The sequence below is a fragment of the Phoxinus phoxinus genome (genome assembly GCF_949152265.1).
Source record: "Phoxinus phoxinus genome assembly, chromosome: 18".
Taxonomy (NCBI): Eukaryota; Metazoa; Chordata; class Actinopteri; order Cypriniformes; family Leuciscidae; genus Phoxinus; species Phoxinus phoxinus.
This window is the reverse complement of record NC_136893.1, coordinates 16,750,270-16,771,125: the sequence shown is the minus strand read 5'-3', so window position 1 is coordinate 16,771,125 and position 20,856 is coordinate 16,750,270. Positions and strand designations below refer to the sequence as shown.

Here is a 20,856-nt window from a genome sequence, read left to right as displayed (position 1 = left end):
TTCATCTGATAATAATGAATCATTTGACATCTGAGTCAAATAAAATATGGCATTTACTGTACCTTTACTGAGGTCTAAAGCCAGTGGTTCTCAACTGGTTGGGCCCTAAAGAGATCTGCCATATAATATATAATTGTGCATTTAAAGGGATAATTCATCCAAAAATGTAAATGATGTCTTCGTTTACTCACCCTCATGTCGTTTCAAACTTGTATGACTTGCTTTCTTCTATGGAACAAGTTGATAAAATTGTTGATAACCAGACAGTTTTGGTGACCATTGACTTCCATTGTATGGACAACAAAAACCCCACTGAGACATTAATCTAAATATGTTATTTTATGCTCCACAGAAGAAAGGAAGTCATTCAGGTATGGATGATGAGTAAACAGTGACAGAATTTTCACTTTTGGGTGAATCAAACTAAAAATGATGCAAAATAAACATGTTTTTGTTGTTGACGTTAAAGGTCACATGCCCAATTGAACACTGTGATATTTGGGCACTAAGGCTTCTGTCACAAGGTAAAAGCAGCCAAATTAGACAGATGCCAACATGGACAGGTGGTGGAACATATCCTCATCTTTAAAAATGTGAAGAAAACTACACAAGGTGAAACAAAAAAAGAAAAATCAGTACAACATACATAAACCTCTCTGAAGAACAATGTAAAGTGTACAAACTCTAGGGTGTGTATCATTGTTTATGTATGTAAGAGCTGAGAAGGCATCAAAAACTGTCACGTTTCAAGGTATGCCTTTTTCCCCCCTTCTTATTCTTCCCCTCTCGCACGTTCTCTTTCCTTGTCTATGCATTCACAATGTGACTGATCTCCTCCCAGCTTTGGCATTACTGAGAGCCCTCTGGGACACAACAGAGAGCCAGGAAAAAACACACACACACACACACACAAGAGAAAACAAAGGAAGGAGAGAAAGAACCTGTCTGAGGAACAATGTGGAAGAGAGAAGACATGGAGAAAGGAGGCCAGGAAATGGAAATGCAGTCAAGGCAGCGTGAGAGAGTAACAGAATTGAGGACAGGACAGTGTGTCTCTATAAGAAGCGAAGTTATAGCCGTCCATTTAAGAGGACTTGTTCTCTTGACCTTCCAGGACACCTCTAATTAACTTCTTTCAACTATGTCAGCCTTCCACCTTCAATCATTAAAGCCTCCGTGGTCGAAATAGTGAGAAATTAGCTGAGGGGAAGAGGGCAAACACACAAGCAGATTCAACAGAGACGTGTATGGGTGAGATATTGAGCTGAGTGAAGTGTGGCTGCTATTGGCCCAAACCAGAGGCAGAGTTTGTGGGGGGACCAGAGCCAATCATTTTGTCTGAGCTGTGAATAAAAAAAATATTCAGTGAATAGCTGTGAATAAAAAAATATAATATAAAATGAGAAAATCGCTATTTTCACATTTTCTTTGTCTTATCTTATTTTAGTGTACACCGAGTATAGTTGCTTGTTTAAAAAAATAACATTTTAAAATATAAAATTAAAACTGATAAAATTTTAGGCTGCTCTGCCTCAGCGGTCTAACAGCACTCGTCAATGTCAAAAAGAAATTAAATAATACTTGAAATGAGGCATTTATATAGCGCTTTACTACAGGTGAAACTCGTCAAATTTGTAGTATTTATTTCAGTAATTCACCTTAAAAGGTGGAACTAATATAGTATATAGACTCATTACAAGCAAAGTGGGATATTTCAAGCCTTTATTTGTTATTATTTTGAAGCTTACAGCTTATGAAAACCCCAAATTTAAAAAAAGAATATTATGAAAAAGTTTTCATAGCTGTAAGCCATAATCATCAAAATGATAACAAATAAAGGCTGTAATGAGTCTATATAATATATTAGTTTCACCTTTTAAGTTGAATTACTGAAATAAATTAACTTTTGCACGATATTAAAATTTTCCGAGTTTCACATGTACGTGATTGCCAACCAAATCAAAGGCGGCGGGCGGGTCTTATTGCCTTACTGTTATAACGCTACGAGACTTCGTGAAAGATGTAAGTAGATGCAAGTATTAGACAACTGTTTTACGATAGAAATGTTTAGCGACCGACAGTAATAGACTATCTAGTGATGCAAACTACTCAACTTTTTATGATATTTCGCCGTTTTGAATTGAAACTATGCGATCGTGATTCATGTAACTCATAAATAAGTGTCTTATTATCAATGTTGAAAACAGTTATTTTATTCATTTGAAAACAATAATTGTATTTAAATAGTTATTCATTTATTAACCGTTTCTTTTAAATTTTCTCAGGATTATTTGATGAATAGAAATTAAAAAAATACAGCAATTATTAGAAAAATTCATATTTTGTAACATTATGAGTCTTTACTGTCACTTTTGATCAATTTAATGTGTCCCTGTTGAATAAAACTTAGATATATTAAAAAAAAAACCAACCCAAACTTTTGAACGGTACTGCTTATTTGTCTAATAAAAACAACACCAGTGGAATACACCTTTATGCAGCTTAAAGTTACAAATGGGGTCACGTCGCTCTCCTGCCTGCACCAGATGTAATGATATTAGCACGCACAGTAGGGATTTGATTTTTGGGGAGATAGCGTGGTGCATCTGGGTGACGTGTGATCGAGTGTCTGCGCTCGGTGATAGACCTCGCGGGGCGCATCTAAAAGTAAATCAAAAGTAAATGAGCATTCTGTGATACAGGCTCATTCCTCATTCGTGGCCTTAATGTGATTCTGCCGCGGCTCTATTTGTGGTCCAGCAATCCGACAAATAACAGAATTAAGTTTCTTAACTTTACTGCTGTCACCATGAGGAAGATCTTCAATGCAAAACTTTTTCTAAGTGTCAAACTGCATCCAAAGCATCACAAGCAATACAAAGGCGATACAAAGGCCCTTTGAGCGCAAGTAAAAGGGAGAGAGAGAGAAACAGAGAGAAAGAAAGAAAGTTAAAGACTGCAAAGAGGGATATAAGCAAAGGCAAAGGTTGCATACAAAGAGACTCTGAATGAATTATTCCCTGTGATGTCAAATCAATAAGTTTAAGCCTAACCATCAAGACAAAACTGTGTCACAGTGTGTGAGAGGAATCATGAGTCCAGAGGGAAAATATCCTTATTTCACACATTATATCTCAATTTCTAATAATTTCATAATAGGTAAAATTTTGGAGGGGTTGTAAAGGAGTAGGATTCATCCAACTCAAATAAAATTAATCTTTACAAAAAGGAGAAATAAAATGAGTTAGATTTTTTTCTATTGGTAATAAAAGTCCCCAAAACCATTAAAGCAAGATGAAGTTCTTTATAAATCCATGTATTTATCCCAGTGGCAAATGGGTGGTGATCTTTAGGAGGAGACGCACATGAACATATTCTCCTTCATCTACATTCCAGCAATCTCTACTGAATTCACCACATTAAAATTCAGTTTGTGAGCATTAAAATAACTTTAAACACAGTTGTACTTGCAGCGAGAGAATGACAGCCCACGAGCCCAGGTGTGTATCACAGTAATGACGGCGCGTCTGCTTCAGACTGAACAATCATATGTTGGCATGGGAAGATGATGTTGCCCATCACGTACGTGTGTGTGTGTGTGTGTGTGTGTGTGGGGGGGGGGGGGGGGGGGGGGAGACAGAGTTTTATTAACTTCTCAAAGAGTGAGTTTATTAACTTCCTTGTTCAAGTTCAAGTTCAAATTTATTTGTATAGCACATTTAACACAAAAAAATAATAAAAAAAACACAATAGAGAATGTCACAGTAGCAAAACTCATCTCGAAATTAATGTTAAGGAATACAGTTGGGTTTTAAGCAACGACTTAAAAATGTCAGCAGTCCGAGCTGTTCTTATATGAACCGGTAGACTATTCCAGAGATTAGGACTAGCCACTGAGAAGGCTCGGTCACCTTGCACACAGGCCTGTTTCTGACCTGAACAGAATGTCCCACAGTGCAGAGGTTAGAAAGAGGACAAATCTGTCAAAACAAGACCCCATACTGACCACTTCGCATGCTCATCAAACTCATGGGCACAAACACACTCTGATCAACTATCAACCTTACACATATTCTAACCACTCCACATGCTCAACTACATTACATTACAGTAAAGGTGTACATTTCTTTTTTACTCCAAATTGTGTGGGTGTGAATAAGTCTCTTAAAACATCCAACAATTTTACCTTTTTATGACAAGGCAAGGTTAGTTCAGGTTGTAAAATGCTATTTGGTGCAACATCCCAAAAACATAATAATATTTATAAATAAATAATTTATGTTTTTCCATTAAGAAATATTGAAAAATTATTTCTTTTCATTCTCATGGTCATTTTTATTTTTCATTGACCCATTTTATGAATAAATTGTATCTTTAAGAACATCCCCAAATAGCTCAGATTTAGCTAACTTATGTGAACAATATTTTGTCCATAATTTTTCTAAGTTATATTTTTGTTCAATTATTTGTATACAGGGCCCAAAAATAACTTTTTGCCAGACCTTTCAATGGACAGTGACATAAGAAAATTTACCAGCCACAATTTTTTTTTATCAGCCATGAAACTGATAGATTAATCCTTAATAAAGTTACACATTTTATTCAGTCAAGAGCAATGAGAGATTGTTCTTGTTGCTTGATTAGCATTAAAACACAGACAGCGGCAAGAATATTAGGCTGCTGTCACTTTAAGGGCCCTATTTTGACGATCTGAAACGCAAGTGTCAAAGTGCAAAGCGCAAGTAACTCTGTGGGCGGATCCCGGCGCTGTTGCTATTTTCCCAGCGCGATAAATGACTCTTGCGCCCGACGCAAATCTAAAAGGGGTTGGTCTGAAGTAGCTTCATTATTCATAGGTGTGGTTTGGGCGTAACGTGAAATAAACCAATCAGAGCGTCCTCTCACATTCCCTTTAAGAGCCGGCGCGCTTGTTCCGTGGCGGATCGCTATTAACGGCGGATTTGCCGGCGCACGCCAGGAGCAGTTCACAGCCGAGGAAACCGACATTCTCGTCAGGGCCGTAAAACACAGAGAAGTGACATTGGGGATGATGGGAGAAACCCACCCAAATTAGCTTCGGTTAAACAGGCGTATAATTTGGGTAGTAAATGTGTAGCCTAATCTAGATTTTTTTTATTTTATCTAGATAGATCTTTTTCACATCTTCACGGACACAACAATGATTTCCCTCGTGTGTTAATATTTTTCCTTGTAATAATGTATGATTTGCAAAAATGAAAACTGCTGCATCTTTTTATATTAGAGAATCAAAGTGGATGCGCGTTAACATTATGGCCAAGCACGCGCCCTTAAAATACCATATCACTAGTAACGCGCAACGCGCCACTGTCTTTAGACTGTTTTTTTCCTGGTCAATGGCGCAATTGCTTTCTAAAACTGGAAAATAGCACCATGGAAGTTTTGCGCCGGAACACGCCTTCTCTTTGCGCTGAACTGCCCCCGCGAGCGCAAGTTCATTTCCTAATTTACCGACGTGCGTCTGTGGAGGGAAAAGTCCGCTGTGCGCGGGTGCAAAATAGGAATGATACATGCGTCGGTGTTCAAAGTCAATTGCGCTGGGTGCAAGATAGGGCCCTAAGAGTTCACTTAAGACATAATTGACTGTGTTTACGAGGAGGATACTTGCCAAGACAGGCATTTTGACATAATTTTATTTGAATATGTGTGTTCAAGCGCAAGAAGACGTGAAAGAGAGCTCAATTCAGTATTCATGACTTCTGGGCGCAGACTTCAGATGTGCAGAGGGCGAGTAACAATTAAATTCCCTTTTGCGTCTACTTTGCGCTTGAATATTTAAATTGGCAAGGAAAAAAGGATAAAAATTGTCCCGTCAAGCATCTCAAGCATCATTCACGTTTGTGTTTAAAAATGTTACCGGCCAACTGGCAAACATGCATACTCTTACACTCAAACACTAACATGCGGAGCAACAATAGCCTCTTTCACTCAGCCCAAAACAGGCCACTGGTGGCGGTAACTTACAGCCTAAGGCTGTGGTTCTTTTAAAAGACAGGCTGATTTTATCATGAGAACCAGCAGTGAAGCTTTCCATTTAATGCTCCTTTGTGATTTCCAACACCAAGGTAAGAAGTGAACAGGTCTGCTGTAAAGCGTCAGATCCCTGCAGCATATTGCAGTGCAGATTTCACTTCCCCTACTGAGAAATGACTCCACTCCACAGTTCTTATCAGCCCTGGCACGGCATGAACAATTACCAGGTGTTGTTACCACATCTGCTGCTCTTGGAGAATATTGTGACTTAGTCTGACACGGAAAATAAGATGCATTATAATTATTGGCTAGCCTACAACGTCTGTTAATAGAGCAATATATGTTAAGTTTATATATTTATAACACTTCCATTCAGAACTTTTGGGTCAGTAACTTTTACTCGACAAGACGCATTAAATTGATCAAAATTGACATTAAAAAACATTTATAATGTTACAAAAGATTTCTATTTAACAAAAATGCTGTTCTTTCGAACTTCATCAAAACATCCTGAAAGAAAATGTATCACGGTTTCAACAAACAGATTATGCAGCACAACTATTTTTAAGATTGATAATAATGATAAATGTGTCTTGAGCAACAAATAAGCATATTTTCTGAAGGATCATGTGACACTGAAAATTCAGTGTTGACATCACAGGAATAAATTACATTTTAACTTTTTTTTTTTTTTTTTTTTTTTTTTTTCACGTTGATCAAAATGTTAAAGTTCAGCAGGAGTCAAAACGAGTTGAATTTGGACATAAAAAAAACCCTGTTAGCTTTGGATTTGAACTGTGGCTCCTTTCATACTAAACATTTTTACCATTAGACACTGCTGTATGTTTACCTGTCCTTTTTTTTCATTTGGTCATGTCTTATTATTCCTAGGGAACGAAGAGTGTGTTTCTGACAAACCACAGAATTATTCAGATTTATGAGACAATTTTGTGAGGCCTTACCCAGAACATAGATCTTGTTACCGCGCACGAAGGGGAAGGCTCCGTAGCGCGGTGTGGGCATGGAGGTGAGGGGCAGCCATTGGTCTTTTGTCGGCTCATACAGTCTCACTGAGGCCTGAGGGGTCGTGTCGGCTCCCATCCCGCCCAATGCATACACCTTACCATCTGAGAGGGACAGAGAGAAAGAGACTGTAATTATTTTGAACTCTGTTTCCAAGTCTCCTACACCTCTCTTATTAAACAAATGAATAACAAACAAATCAGGAAATGACAGAGCAGTGGAAAATATTCCGTGCTGGAGTGCAGAATCTCTAGACATGCTCTTTTTTCCCTCAGCTCCAGCTATTTTAAGGCTTACTTAAATTCCAACTCTAAACCTCAGTCCACATTTGTTCTCTTCCCCTGAGGGGAAAGAACATTAAAAATGAATGTGTTCACATACAGTAACTGACCCACAATTGTTACCTTCCCCACAAACTTTTCTATTATAGCTCAACCAAAAGATATAGTACGTCACTAAAATACATTTATTTAAACCTCCTGGTAAAAAATATACCGGTTTAATCTGGCATAAATTCACATGCTTGTTCAGACTGGTTAGTGCTACGTTGCTGAAGGTGGATAGAAGTGGAAGTCACCATAGATGGGTAAACTTATAGGTGACCGGTAATGTAACATAACAGATGTTTAAGAAGCCGAGTGTACTTACAACAAATATCTCAAAACTACAATCTTAATTGTACAAACCTCAAACTTCAAACAAAATCTATGAAGCCTAATTTACATTTTAGAAGAAGGCATGTTGGCACTCAAAGGAATGGCGATGACTTAATTCAATACTTATACTCTTCCTCTAATGCGAACACTTTCTGCATAGTTCGGATCTAAAGCCAAAAACTCATCTGTGCTATTTTTACAATCCCCATTCTGACTGCTGTGTGAGCTAGTTTGCATACTAATGTTCACATAATGAGAACTGTGTGTTAACTGAGGTTGTGATGACATTGTGATGGTTTCTAAATGCTGGTGATTTCAACACGAGAACGGGGTAAAATGATTCATTTGTGTTTGGGGTTTTGAATTTTTTTTTTGCAACTTGTGTTTATAGTAAAAAAATAAAAAAAAGTAGTCTTTCTTTGGAAAAATGATCATTTAGATAAGAATCTTTCAGCTGGTTTTGCTTCAGGAATTAGACGTTAACCGCTTTAACAAGTTCAAAATAGTAAAATAAAAAAATATATAAATACATTTCATATATAAATATTAATATAAATAAATAACTAACAGAACAGAATTTATTGTGGAAAAAAAAAACTAGCTGACTAAAACTGTAACTAATCCAATGCGTGTAGTAATGCATGACTACAATTAAGCATAGCACCAGAGAAAATACATTATATCACACTCTGATATTACTTGATATGTTTGAAAAAGCTGCTAGTTTAGTTTAGGCTAAACTCTAATGTAAAAGTGACCTTCATGAAGTTTTCAAGGGGAATGCTAAAATACAGCACAGCAGTGAAATTTGAATATGAATGTGGAGAGAAATGCAGCATCAGCAAAGAGAACAGCCTTGCTGCAGCACAGCCAACAGCTAATGGAGAGAGAGAGAGAGAGAGAGAGAGAGAGAGAGAGAGAGAGAGAGAGAGAGAGAGAGAGAGAGAGAGACATGTATATTCAATGGTTGAAGAGAAAAGCATCCTGATATTGAGGGTAGTCTTAATTTAGCTGAACTGTCAATGAGACGTGAGCATGCGAGAGAGGGCATAGGAGGAGTATTGACTCTGACTGATGAAAGAGTATTTATTAAAGCACCGAAACACAAACATGAAGACATCAGGATCATCCCAGGAGGAAACAGCATTAATGATCACCATATGGAGCACTGCAGAAGACTGAGAGGGGATGTATGTTAGTAAAACACCGTCTCTGTATGACTGTATTTGTCTCTTAGCATGACTGCAGCAGCTGCTGACTCAGACATCTGCAGTACTCTGGGACAGCAACCTGTGACTAGAGTTAAATGCGGTACAAATGAGACAGATACGGAGAGATACCGGGGAGTAAACTAGGTGGCAGCAGAGAGCACATGCTCATGCATTCAAGTGCCCTCCAAAAAATAAGGTACTAGTAAACATCTGTTGTAGAAGCAATATACTATATATAATATACTGATGATTTCTGAATGGACGCTAATGAAGGATGAGTTTTTTTAGTCATCTAAGAGCAGGGCCAGACCATGCTAAATCAAACTTTGAACCCCTTGAGAAAGCTCCTATTGAATTCTTAATTCTTTCTTGCTTTGCCCCTCTCCAATGAAAAAGCTGTTTTAGTTCTACTGTATTAAAATGAAGAGCAATGTATGTGCATTAGGTGTGTAATTGGTTGTCGCAAAGAATGATGGGAAGGTAGCTTGGTCATTCAACCTTATCTCCTTAAAAAATGGATAAATGAATAGTATTATCTAGCAAGCTTGAGCGCCACCGCTAGATGGGAGTAATTCCTACACAGTGTAAATTTAACTAAAATTATTATAAAAAAACATTTTTTAAATAAAGCTTGAATCAAATAAATTATTAGACAAAAAACTTAAGTAAAATAAAATTGTAAAACTGAATTTTTTTTTTTTTTTTTTAAATAAATACTATAATGCACACATAATACTACAATAACCCTTCGCAGGGAACTTGATTGACAGGTGATCTGACCAATCTTAAGAAAAGTAACCTGGTCTGTCCTGTCTGTCAGCGTGTTGTCAGTCTCCTCTCTGCTCCGTGATGTATTTTTCACTGCGTGAGAACATGATGTGGTGTGAGAGAGCGGCGTAGCTTGTCGGACATAGCCACAGTAACTAAGGTGGGCGGGTCTTTGCGAACGGTCAATTGACATCCGTCTACTTCAGCTTCAGAATATTGACAAATAGAAAATTATGGTGTGATCCACATGTACTCACACATATGATCGCTTTGGCATGATTCAATTCCAGCTTATATTTTTTGTGCTGCGACAGAGAGAGATGGGAAATGTAGTTTTGACCTTCTTAACTGTTTATTCTCTATTAGAAAGACTTAGTTTAGCAATTAGATATTTGCTCTGAGATTAGTGCAATGCTGATTAGGGCTCAAAAGCAACAGTGAAAGCAATGCTCTTAACAGCGCTCTTATATGTGAAAACATTTTTGGTAAGAATTTTTTTGTCCTTTTTTAGAGCTTGACAACCACAAGTCACTTTAAATTGTCTGCATGGTGGGTGCAGCAAAGCAATTCCTAAAAAAAATGGTAAACTTCCTAAAAACCCCAATCCCCTTGGATTTGAACAGAATGGGGGTTCGGAACAACACGAGTACGAATAAACAATAACAGAATTTAGATTTTTGGGGCGAACGGTCAATTTAAAATCCTCACTGACTGTGAAAGGAGAAAGTATTTTAGCAACTGGAAAATTACACATCTATTACATCACCACCCAGAAAGAGAGACGACAACAGTGAGAAAGCAACAGTGAAAATAAGAGGTCTTTCAAGGCTTGTGTGTAAATGACAGAGGAAAACAACACTCAAAGATCATGACCACCATCTTCACTTTCATCTTCTCCACTGAATTCACTCTGATGACCACAAATGATTTCTCCAGTTTGATTCGATGTGGTCTGACATGTTCAAGACTGTGTAAAGCATGAGGCGAGACGGAGCGAAAGAGCAGGACACAAATATCTGAACAGTGCAGAAGGATCTAATGGCTTAAGAAACTAATATACTCACAAGTTTTCCGCTCCCACTTTATATTAGGTGTCTTTAACTAATTTACAAACATTTCAATTCATATTGATACAATGCACATTGTTTACATGTTTTTTACATTACTTATATTAAAAAAAATGCCTGCATATAATTACATAAGTAATTAATTTCTGTAATTACATCTCTAATTACACTGTTAATTACAAAAAGGGACTTTTCATGGCTGTTTTCGGTAACACATTTTTTCATTGTTTCTGCCTTGAATTAATACATTGTTTAAATGAATACATTGTTAGCTGTGTGATTTATATGTACATGTCTGAAATCCATTACTTGGACACAGTCACCTCTGATCACTCCAAATTGTAATGTAGACACACAAGCATTTTCTGTAAAGAACATTGTGTATTGTGAAAAGCGCTATACAAATAAATGTGAATTGAATTGAACTTTATTTTAAAGGTGTCCATGTTACAGTGTAATTATACATTTAATGACTGAGTAATAACAATTTACAAATTACTATAGGGTTAGTTGCTTATAATTATGAACAATGTATAGTTACTACTACAGTAATTACATGTAACGTGTAACAAGGATCCTGTAAAATAAAGTGTTACCCTGTTTTCTATAAAAATGTGCAATATATCAAGCAATTCCACAGTCAGACATTCCACAGTTTTTGTCGTAAACATACACGTCAGAGAAAACAATCAGCAGGACATTTTGTTGAATGCTCGTCATATATTTTGTGGTATATTATCTGTAAAATCTCACTCTTCATTACTGTCAATCTTTATGTCAGACGGCGCGTGCTTTCAGTCCAGTGCGAAAGGACAAATTGCCTGTTGCTAGAAACATATCATAGTGTCTGGTTAGGGCACGGTGTCAGTTGTCAGACAACAGACACAATCCAAATGTCAACCACTCGTTTAGCAACCAGTCTCTCACAACAAGACATCAAAAATAATATCCATATTTTGCACTGTACATATTCCTGGCTACTCATAAAAAACTTTTTGTATTTAAAAATAACTTTCCAACTTTCTGTCACAGCAAGTCCCTGGCCATATATTTCATCTAAATTAAACAAGCCTTTGGAAATGGTTCTGTCCTTTTTAATAGCTTCTCTTTCCCCTAAAGACTGAGGACAGCATCAGCGCTTATTCTTTTCGTGTTTCTGACATCTTTATGATATATATTGTTAGGAGATTTTTAAAGGAATATTTCTTGTACAGAAACTATTTGGTGTATTATAATCATAATACATGTCATTATAGTGCAGATAACTGAATAATACATCATTAAACTACTGCAATCGTTGTCTATTGTTACATAGCTTAGATACGATTTATGCTGTGATTGATTTATCATACAGTGTGACAAGCAAAATAATGTCTTAGCATATGATTTAATGTCACGCTGTGTTTCACGCTGTTAGGTCAATCCGCGGCCAAACTGAACTCAGCCGGGCATTATTGTAACAGTCACTCGTTCTGCATAAGGAAATATTTAACCACATTGCACCATATCCAATGCTTTTATAAACAGACTTCAGATTTTAGGTTTGCTAAAATGTATTACATACATCTTAACCCCGTAAAGCCTAACATACAAAATAATAATCAGTTTTTTTAATGGAACAATTTTAACCTTTAGACAAAATATATATATTTTTTAAGTTTGCATGTTTTTTTTTAAATCATATTTTACACTTTTATGTCCCTTTATAGTACGATATAGTGAGAATATGGAGAATATGAAATATGGAGAATATGGACTTCATAATCGAGGAGGAGGAAAAACACCTACATTTTAAAAGTCCCAAACTGAGCAAAGAATTAGCAATTTTATGCAGTTGTTATGGCTAAAAAGTAAGATGAAGTATTGATGCTTGTGATATAAATCAATGCACTTACATAAAATGCATATAATTATCAGTTGTCATTTTATATCGCCCAATGATATGTCTTAGTTTTATGATCAAAGCTCTGTAGTTTTTTGAGGCAAAACATATAATCCAATACGATGACTGAGAGATACTAACATTTCTTCAAAAACCTGATGTATTATATTTGATACTCACATTTTAACATTTATAAAAAAAATTTTTTTACGAATAGTCAGGTAAACTTAATTTTTTAAACTAAGTTTTTTCCCCCCTTTTTTTTTCTTCTGTCCAGTAAGTTTTGAAATACTACTAATAATGTAGAAGTTATCTTTATGTTTACTTACCAATAACCTGAAGATGGACATTTTTAGAACTATATTTAAAGGACTTTTACTTACTAAACAAGTCTGAACCATCAACCTGATTAAAGAAGGAATGCAGTGGATTGTGTAGAACAGGTTTCTCAGTTAGTTTTGATCACATTGATAATTTAGAGGCTTTAGAAATTTGCGTATCAAATATCTAAGCCATGAAAGAATAAAGGCTTTTTATATTTTTCTAAAAAACTAATTCCTCAAGTGCCTTAGATTGTTTTTTCTTATAAATGATACAGTAGGCTTTATAGGGTTAAGCTCCTTATTTTAAAGATTTTTTTTTAAGTGTCCCAAGACGAAAACACATTTCAGGAACACAATATGAGCATTCAGAATAAAAAAAATGTAAAAAAGATATTCATGCTAGAAATGATTAAACATGGACAAAAAAAAAGTCAGCTTGTCTTCATCACACTGGACCTTAAAAAAAGCACATCTTGTCAACCACCCAAATAAGAATGTAAAGTCAAACTTTCAGTGGTCCAGACAGTACAGCACATGCTAGCATGTTCTACACATAAATGCCATTGGATTATGGGAATGGTAGTCTGGGAGCACAGTGCTTTAAAATCAAGGATATATGAATCACCTTCACCCAAGCCTCCATCTACACGCTGTTTTCTCCAATCATTCTAAACTCAACCCACCCACCTCGAATTCATCTATTTCTCCCCTCTGCACCCTCGCTGAGTTCGTCACCCCCTGCAGACTGCACTGTCCAATCACACGCAGTCACTTCTAATTAGAGCTCTCTGTTCTGATCAACATTCGTCGCCCAGGGAGACCCCATAGCAACCAAACACGTACTCTGAGACAATTAGGAAGTAGTGGCCTGACAAGATAAAGCAGAGAAAAACACACATGCATAAGCTTGCATCAAACCAGAGCATACAACTGAACAAACAAATCAAGTATTAATTCACATGGCAACTGTAATTTGGTAAACAAATGCACAAAGGTGCTCGTCCGACGACACCGCTGTTTCCAACCTTCCTGTATGACAGAAAGACCCTTATTAAACAGACCACCTGCTGCTGGTCTTCCTCTTCTTTTTTTCATGACTCAAGCCGGAAATATGGTCTTAATCTCATCACCTCTCTTTCTGGATGTATAAACTGGTTAAGCTTTCTCCCAAAATAGATGCCTTGCCTAAAGCCAAAGCACATGATCATTCCTGCAGTTGATCTTCAGCTTTGAGTTCACAGCACCCTTCCAAATATTCCATGTACCATGACACTGAACCCAGAACAGGGAGACATCAGACTAGAGGAGTGACAGCCAGAGACTCGCACAGGCCTAGTTGTCCCTGAGGAGGCAACTATACAGACATTTGTGATTTTAATCCCATCCATCAAGTCTGTGTTTTTCTATTTGGTAAAAAATGGGTAAAACTAACAGATTAAATTATCTACTGCATTTTGGCTAACTTGGAGGTCTTCCGAGAAAATCAAATTCTTTCAAATCTTGAAATAAGAATATTTATAATTGCAATAAACTGTATATATTTTCACAACAATTCTCCTCAATTATTTTGACATTCACTGAATAAGAAAAGCAATGTAACTACTCTTTTTACACATAGGCTACTTTTTAAATGTGACTTAATTTCATATGTGGATGCATTTAAACTGATTAAAAGTGACAGTAAAGACATGTATAATTCTACAAGATATTTATATTTCAAATATTTTTAAAGCAGGGATTTTCAAATTGGGCTTGAGGGTCTTTGAGGGTCTAAGACAAAATAATGCATGCGATATATTAATTAAATGTTTAAAAAAAATTATAATATAAGTTTCATTCTACTTTCTGAAAAGTGGCCACATTTCATTCATTATATTTATCATGATTATTTTATTCAATTATCAGCATTAGTTTTTAAATGGAAGAAAGTATTAATGGGTTTTTATGCATTTAGTAAATGGGTCCTTTGCAAGGGGATCCACACATTTGTCGTTCCTGGGCATCAAAAAGTTAAACAATTCCTGCTTAACAAAACGAATCAAGTTGTAAAGCATAAGTTTACAAAAATGAATCCTGTCCAAATGGTGATTTAGACAGGAATTTGATGTACCTTAAACTGAAGTAAGATCACTGTCAAAGAGCCAGAGAGATGGATGGATATTTACAGAGAGATTCAGAGGTGGTGTGGCAGGAGATGGGCGCAGTGTTTTAATAAGTGAGCTTGAAGACTTCAGTCGTCCCAACAAGAATCTGCTGATAACACAGGCATCGTCGGCCATCATGCCATTTAAAGGCCACTTATTTCTGTCTTTCACAAAAGCACAATCAATATTCAAAATCACTTGAGGCTCTCGGAATATGGAACTGATAACAGCAGGATGTATTCTCTACAAAGTCTAAAAGGAGAAGGAGAAAAAAACGTCAATAATTCACTGAAGGATGAAATTTAGGAAGCCTGCACAGATTTAAAGGGATAGAGAGCATCCAAACAAGGAAGAGAATGTGTTTGTACCAATAAATGGCACAGTCTGTTATTCAGCTCTATTTGTGCACCTTCTTGCACCTCGATCAACACAGTGCTCTTGAAAGAAAGAGGTGGAAACTGCTTACACACGGTGGAAAACATTGTTCCCATCAAGCACCATGTAGACGGTGACTCACTGAAAACCAAACAGCCATTTTTATATTCAGAGAAAAGAAATGACGGGACCTTTTCAATAACCTTTTTCTGCTTTGGACAGAGGTACTCTATCATCCCATAATATTCACACCATTTCAAAGAAAGAAATGATAAAGGGTTGATATTTCAAACAGGAACTTCCTCTAGCATTGATCTGCGCCACACAGAAAAGAGGAGAAATGGCGCTGAACTGCAAAAGTGACTTTGCTGGGTCATTATTATTATTTTTCCAGTTTTTTTTTACAATACATCTTAATAGAAGGCAGGTCTGCTGCTGTAAACATCACCTTTAAAGGACACCAGCTGGTCTGAACTTTCTCAAATTTGCTCTTCCAACTTATACTTAATATACTCGCATGACATATTTCATTGAATGTGAACAAAAATGAGTCATATCTGTCATGTCTAATTTTAATACCATGTTATCTCCCCCCTGAAAATGTATGAAAAGACGTTTTACCAAATGTTTTCTAGGCTGTATGAATGAGATACATAATTGTAGGGCACATTTAGACATGAGTAGATTGGATTTAAACGTAAATCGTCCATAAAATTATTTGCCTATTTACTGTATCAATTAACTACCGTAATTCATGTAAGCATGGGTTTTCCAATTGATTCATACGAACATTAATTCTGCCTTTCATTGAACAGACTGTAAATCCATTCCTCACAGCCCTGTTATTGTCCATGTCTCCAACAATTTACAGGAAAAGTTCATCCAAAAACATTTGCTTTATTTGTCATTCCAAACCCATTTTTTTGATACATTTGATTTTCTTTCTTCCATAGGCCACAGAAGGAGGTTCCATACAATGAAATGTACTATAAAAGTAGTCTAACTTGGACAAATTGTACACTTCATTCTAAGACTTATGAAGATTTGTACAAGAGTTTTAAGTCAAATCTCACATTTGCAATTTAAATATATGCATATTAAAATTTGAGTAACGAGATACACACGATCCCCAATGATGAATATGACGTCAATCCTGGTATGATTCCTTGACACGCCATATTTGAATATATGAATGTCAATGAGAAAGATAGAGGGTTAGATTATAAGTAAATGAATTAAATTTGAGTCTTTACCCACACACAAAGCTATTGTCATGGGGTGTTTGCAACCAGACAGACGAAGACAGATGTTCCAAAGATGTTTGATAGCAAATATACTTCGCACCAGGCGACCAGGCATAAACAAACACGACTAAATGTAAACGTGACCAGACAAAGAAGGAAGACAGGGGTACAACTATATAGTGAATTAAACAAATTAATTAATAGAACAAATTAACTAATAATGACGTGACCATAACTGGGGGCAGGAAATCAAACAAAGGAAGGCATGAACTGAAGAAATACAAACTAAAACTCCTTGAACTGAATAAAACATAATGGTGACAGACAGATATCGTGTCATATCTGGAATATAAAACACCTGAAGTTGCATTGACTGGTTTTATGATTTTTAGAACCTGACAGACCCTAGTCACCTTTCACATTTATTTTAAAGAGTAGCATAGACATTCTGCTGAACATCTCCTTTTGGGTCCCAGAGGAAGAAAAAAAAGTCATACAGGTTTGGAACGACATGGTGAGAATTAGGTATAACAAGTATAAAAGAATTTTCCTTTTTGTGTGGACTATCCCTTTAATTATAGCATATTTTCTGACTTACTCCTTTCACAACAGGTTTTTCCCTTTCTTCCTCCTTATTTGGTCTTAGCTTCTGGTACATTTCTCTGTACCATGGCTGTCTAAGTCACTCTCTACTCTCTCTATTCTCAACACTCTATCATCAGTGCTCTTTCAGAGACTGTCTTTAGTATTCATAGCACAAACGAAAAACATGCAGCAAAACAAAAGTTCATAATGACAGATTCTCCTCCTCTCTTTTCTCTAATGATGTTTTCCTCTTCAGGCCAATGATTAAAATGAGCCGTTGAAGTGGCAGTGTGCTATTTCACAATGACCTTTACTCGCCACAGCCACACACACACACACACACACACACACACACACACACACACACACACACACACACACACACGCACGCACGCACGCACGCACGCACACGCACACACACAACAATGCAAAAGAATAATCAACTGATAACAAGCAACCATTAGACACAAGAGGCTGTTCAAGTCAACATTGCATTGAGTGTGATGAGCTGTTATTCTGAAGAGGACCAAAAAAACAACAATACGAGGACGATATAAATATGAGAAATTCTCTATCACTGAAGTGACAGGGAGAGATGAATAAATCCTCTCAGGTGACCTTACTATTAAAAATAATATAAATAACCTCCAACTCTGCTCTACAGTACATGTCTATGAATAAAATAGCAGACATCCCACCCTGCAAAAGCTCATTTCCAGGAGATAACCCCATCCTAAATATTATAAAATTATATAAATTGCTGTATATAATCTGCAGGCGTCTGGGAGACGCTATCAATATGCGGGAGACTCCCAGACCTTCCAGGAGAGGTGGGATGTCTGCAATAGAGCATCACAGTCCCGCCCACAGCCCGAGAGAGCTCTGGTGCCGGAAGTAAATTTCCCATTCATTTCTCCCATTGACTTTTGGAAAAATCCGTATCTAAAGAGTTTTAGAGCATGTCTGAGGATAACCAGCTATGGCTGAACTCATAAGCATACAACATATCATTTCGAGTAAAAAAACGAAGAGAAAATCCAAAAAAAGGCAAAGGTACAAGACTGTGTACATATTTTCATTTCCGAGCGAAGGAACTACTCATCCCATAACCCACCGCGCCTCACTGAAGTCGACTGAAGCCAACCGCGAAAGAGCCTTTTGAGTGAATTTTATATAGTAAATGTGAAGTTAATATCAGTTATTTCAGTAATAATCGTGTAAATAAAAATAATAATATATTGTGTGCGTGTGTGAAAGCGGTTAACCATAGCGTTAGCAACATGGTGCAGCTCAGTCATCAACACACGTGTGTTCAGTCAGTGTGTAACGTTAGTTTGTGTGTTTATTTCAAAGCCCTTTATGACACAGGACACTCTGCTGACAGGACAGGTTGAGGTCCATGCTCATTTTCATGATGTTATAGTTCATCCTTAATTGTAATAACATTTAATGTATTTTCTTAATATCCACAACAAGTGAAAATTAAAAAGTGATGGTCAGCAAACCAGAAAGTGCACAGCGCCACCGGTCTGCTCTTGGACCGTCATATTCAGTTTATTAACTTGCCATGAATTATTACACAAATGTTCAGTAAATGCATGAAGAGGTATGCCTAGGCTTAATATTGTTTTGACAGTGGCATCATAAATTGCTTGATATGACTCATACCATATGAAGGCTACAGTAGCCTAGCTACAGTGAACGATAAGTAAGGGATAATGTAAAGGTTGTTATAGCGAATACAACTCGCGAAAGGCTGATTATGAGCCCGACGCGAAGCGGAGCCTGAAGGGAGTTGTATTCGCTATAACAACCAACTCGCTATACATTATCCCGCTTATTACATGGCTACCTACCAAATAAATAAATAATTTGACACAAAATATTAATTTAAAAAGGAATGTATTGATTTAAAAACTATTTATATGGCTTCCGCTAAAGAAAACAGTCCGTTCAGTCTCTACCAGAGAATGTAGACGGGCTCTGGTCTCTACTGTTAGAATCCTGCTTCCATGGCAATGCTCTGACCTTCGCGGGGTTTACACGACATCCACCAATCAGATGCATCACTGTGGGATTGTGGGATTGTTTAGGATTGTGGGTAATGAAGTACTTATCCAAGACATCGCGAATAAAAGGCATTTATCTCAAATCAAGGTTAGTGCCCCATGAACTTTTGCCGTTTATATGAGCATATACAATCGCTTAGTACAGCCGTTGCTGGTTTTAAGTCTACCATGTATGGTTACGTTTTTATGGCTTATACCCCAAATGTCTATGGAGAAATTGTATTGAATTTTTACTTCCGGCACCGGCTGTGGGCGGGACTGTGATGCTCTATAGAACAGAAACTACTTCATTCCCATTCAGGAAATGAGATAGAAATAATGCAGAGTGTTTTGGACCAATCAGTAATGGGATTGAATAATTATATGCAATTACTGTAAGTGAAACTCCCAAATAAAGAGGCAAAACTGGAAAGCACAAAATTGGTTCTATTTACATTCTTAAATCATATTCCCTGTTGTACTGTGAATTATTCATCAGTTATTCAAAAAAAAAAAAAGTTTGTCATGGTAATATTTATAATAACTTCTAAAAATGAATTTAAAAAAAGATTTATAGGGATGTACTGATATAAAAATTCTAAACGAAATAAGTTAAATCAACAATGATTTAAAAAACACTGTTAAAAGCAAATCTCAAAATGAATACCCATTTTTCATAATGTACATAATAATTTTGAGATGCTTAATTCACTTGTAGTGAATTGTTCATTAAATGTAGCATTTAAAATGGTCAATTTTAGATATTTTGTTATTTATGCACACTCCTGGGCAAAGAAAACGGACTCTGACCAGGCCAAAACACGATCCTGATGGACTTGTTCTCAAGCCACTTGTCTTTGTAATTTGGGCAGGAGTATAGTCTCGTTGAAAAATAACACCTGATCATTTCTCTAACAACTTTTCATTTGTGGGAAGCAAGTCATTCTGCAATATTCTCCTGTACTTCAAAGCATTAAATTACTTTTTCCGCCCCGCAGTGAAGTAGTTCACCAATACAGCAGCTAAAAAGACTCCTCACACAATAACACAGTCTCTTCCTCCATGCTTCACTGTGGTAGAGATGTATTTATTATTATATTTCTCACCAGATTTTCAAAGACACCGAGCATTACCCCGCAACTCGTGTTTCATTGTGATTCATCACTCCACACACAACTTCCCATATTCTTAAAAAAAAACTTAATTCTGTATTTGATGTTTTTCTGTGACAGCAATTTTTTTGCTAATTTTCTGACCAATTATGTGTGTTAAAGACAATTAAAAGCTCAGTGTTTAGCCATTTTGGGCTTGGAACGTTTTTCTTTTTTTGGTGCCCAGAAGTGTAGTCAAAACAGTGAATTTTATTAAAGCTCATGATAACTTTAAATAACAATAATTTATCAGTTATTATTGGCCATAAAATGACTCACACATCTCTAATTACAGAAGCTTATTAAACCACTGAAAACAGACAAGTTATATCTTCTGTAGGGGGATTTTACAGTTAAGACCCAATGA

At 36.5% G+C, this 20,856-nt stretch overlaps 1 protein-coding gene across 2 annotated transcripts in view; it reads right to left on the bottom strand.

Moving 5' to 3' along the window:
• Positions 1 to 20,856, bottom strand: part of klhdc8b (kelch domain containing 8B) — a 114,135-nt gene that overhangs the window by 27,181 nt on the left and 66,098 nt on the right. For both annotated transcript variants that reach the window (XM_079587638.1, XM_079587637.1), the window contains exon 4: positions 6,975 to 7,139. In XM_079587638.1, the coding sequence (XP_079443764.1) occupies positions 6,975 to 7,139 (165 nt within the window). The remainder of the gene's footprint in view (positions 1 to 6,974; positions 7,140 to 20,856) is intronic.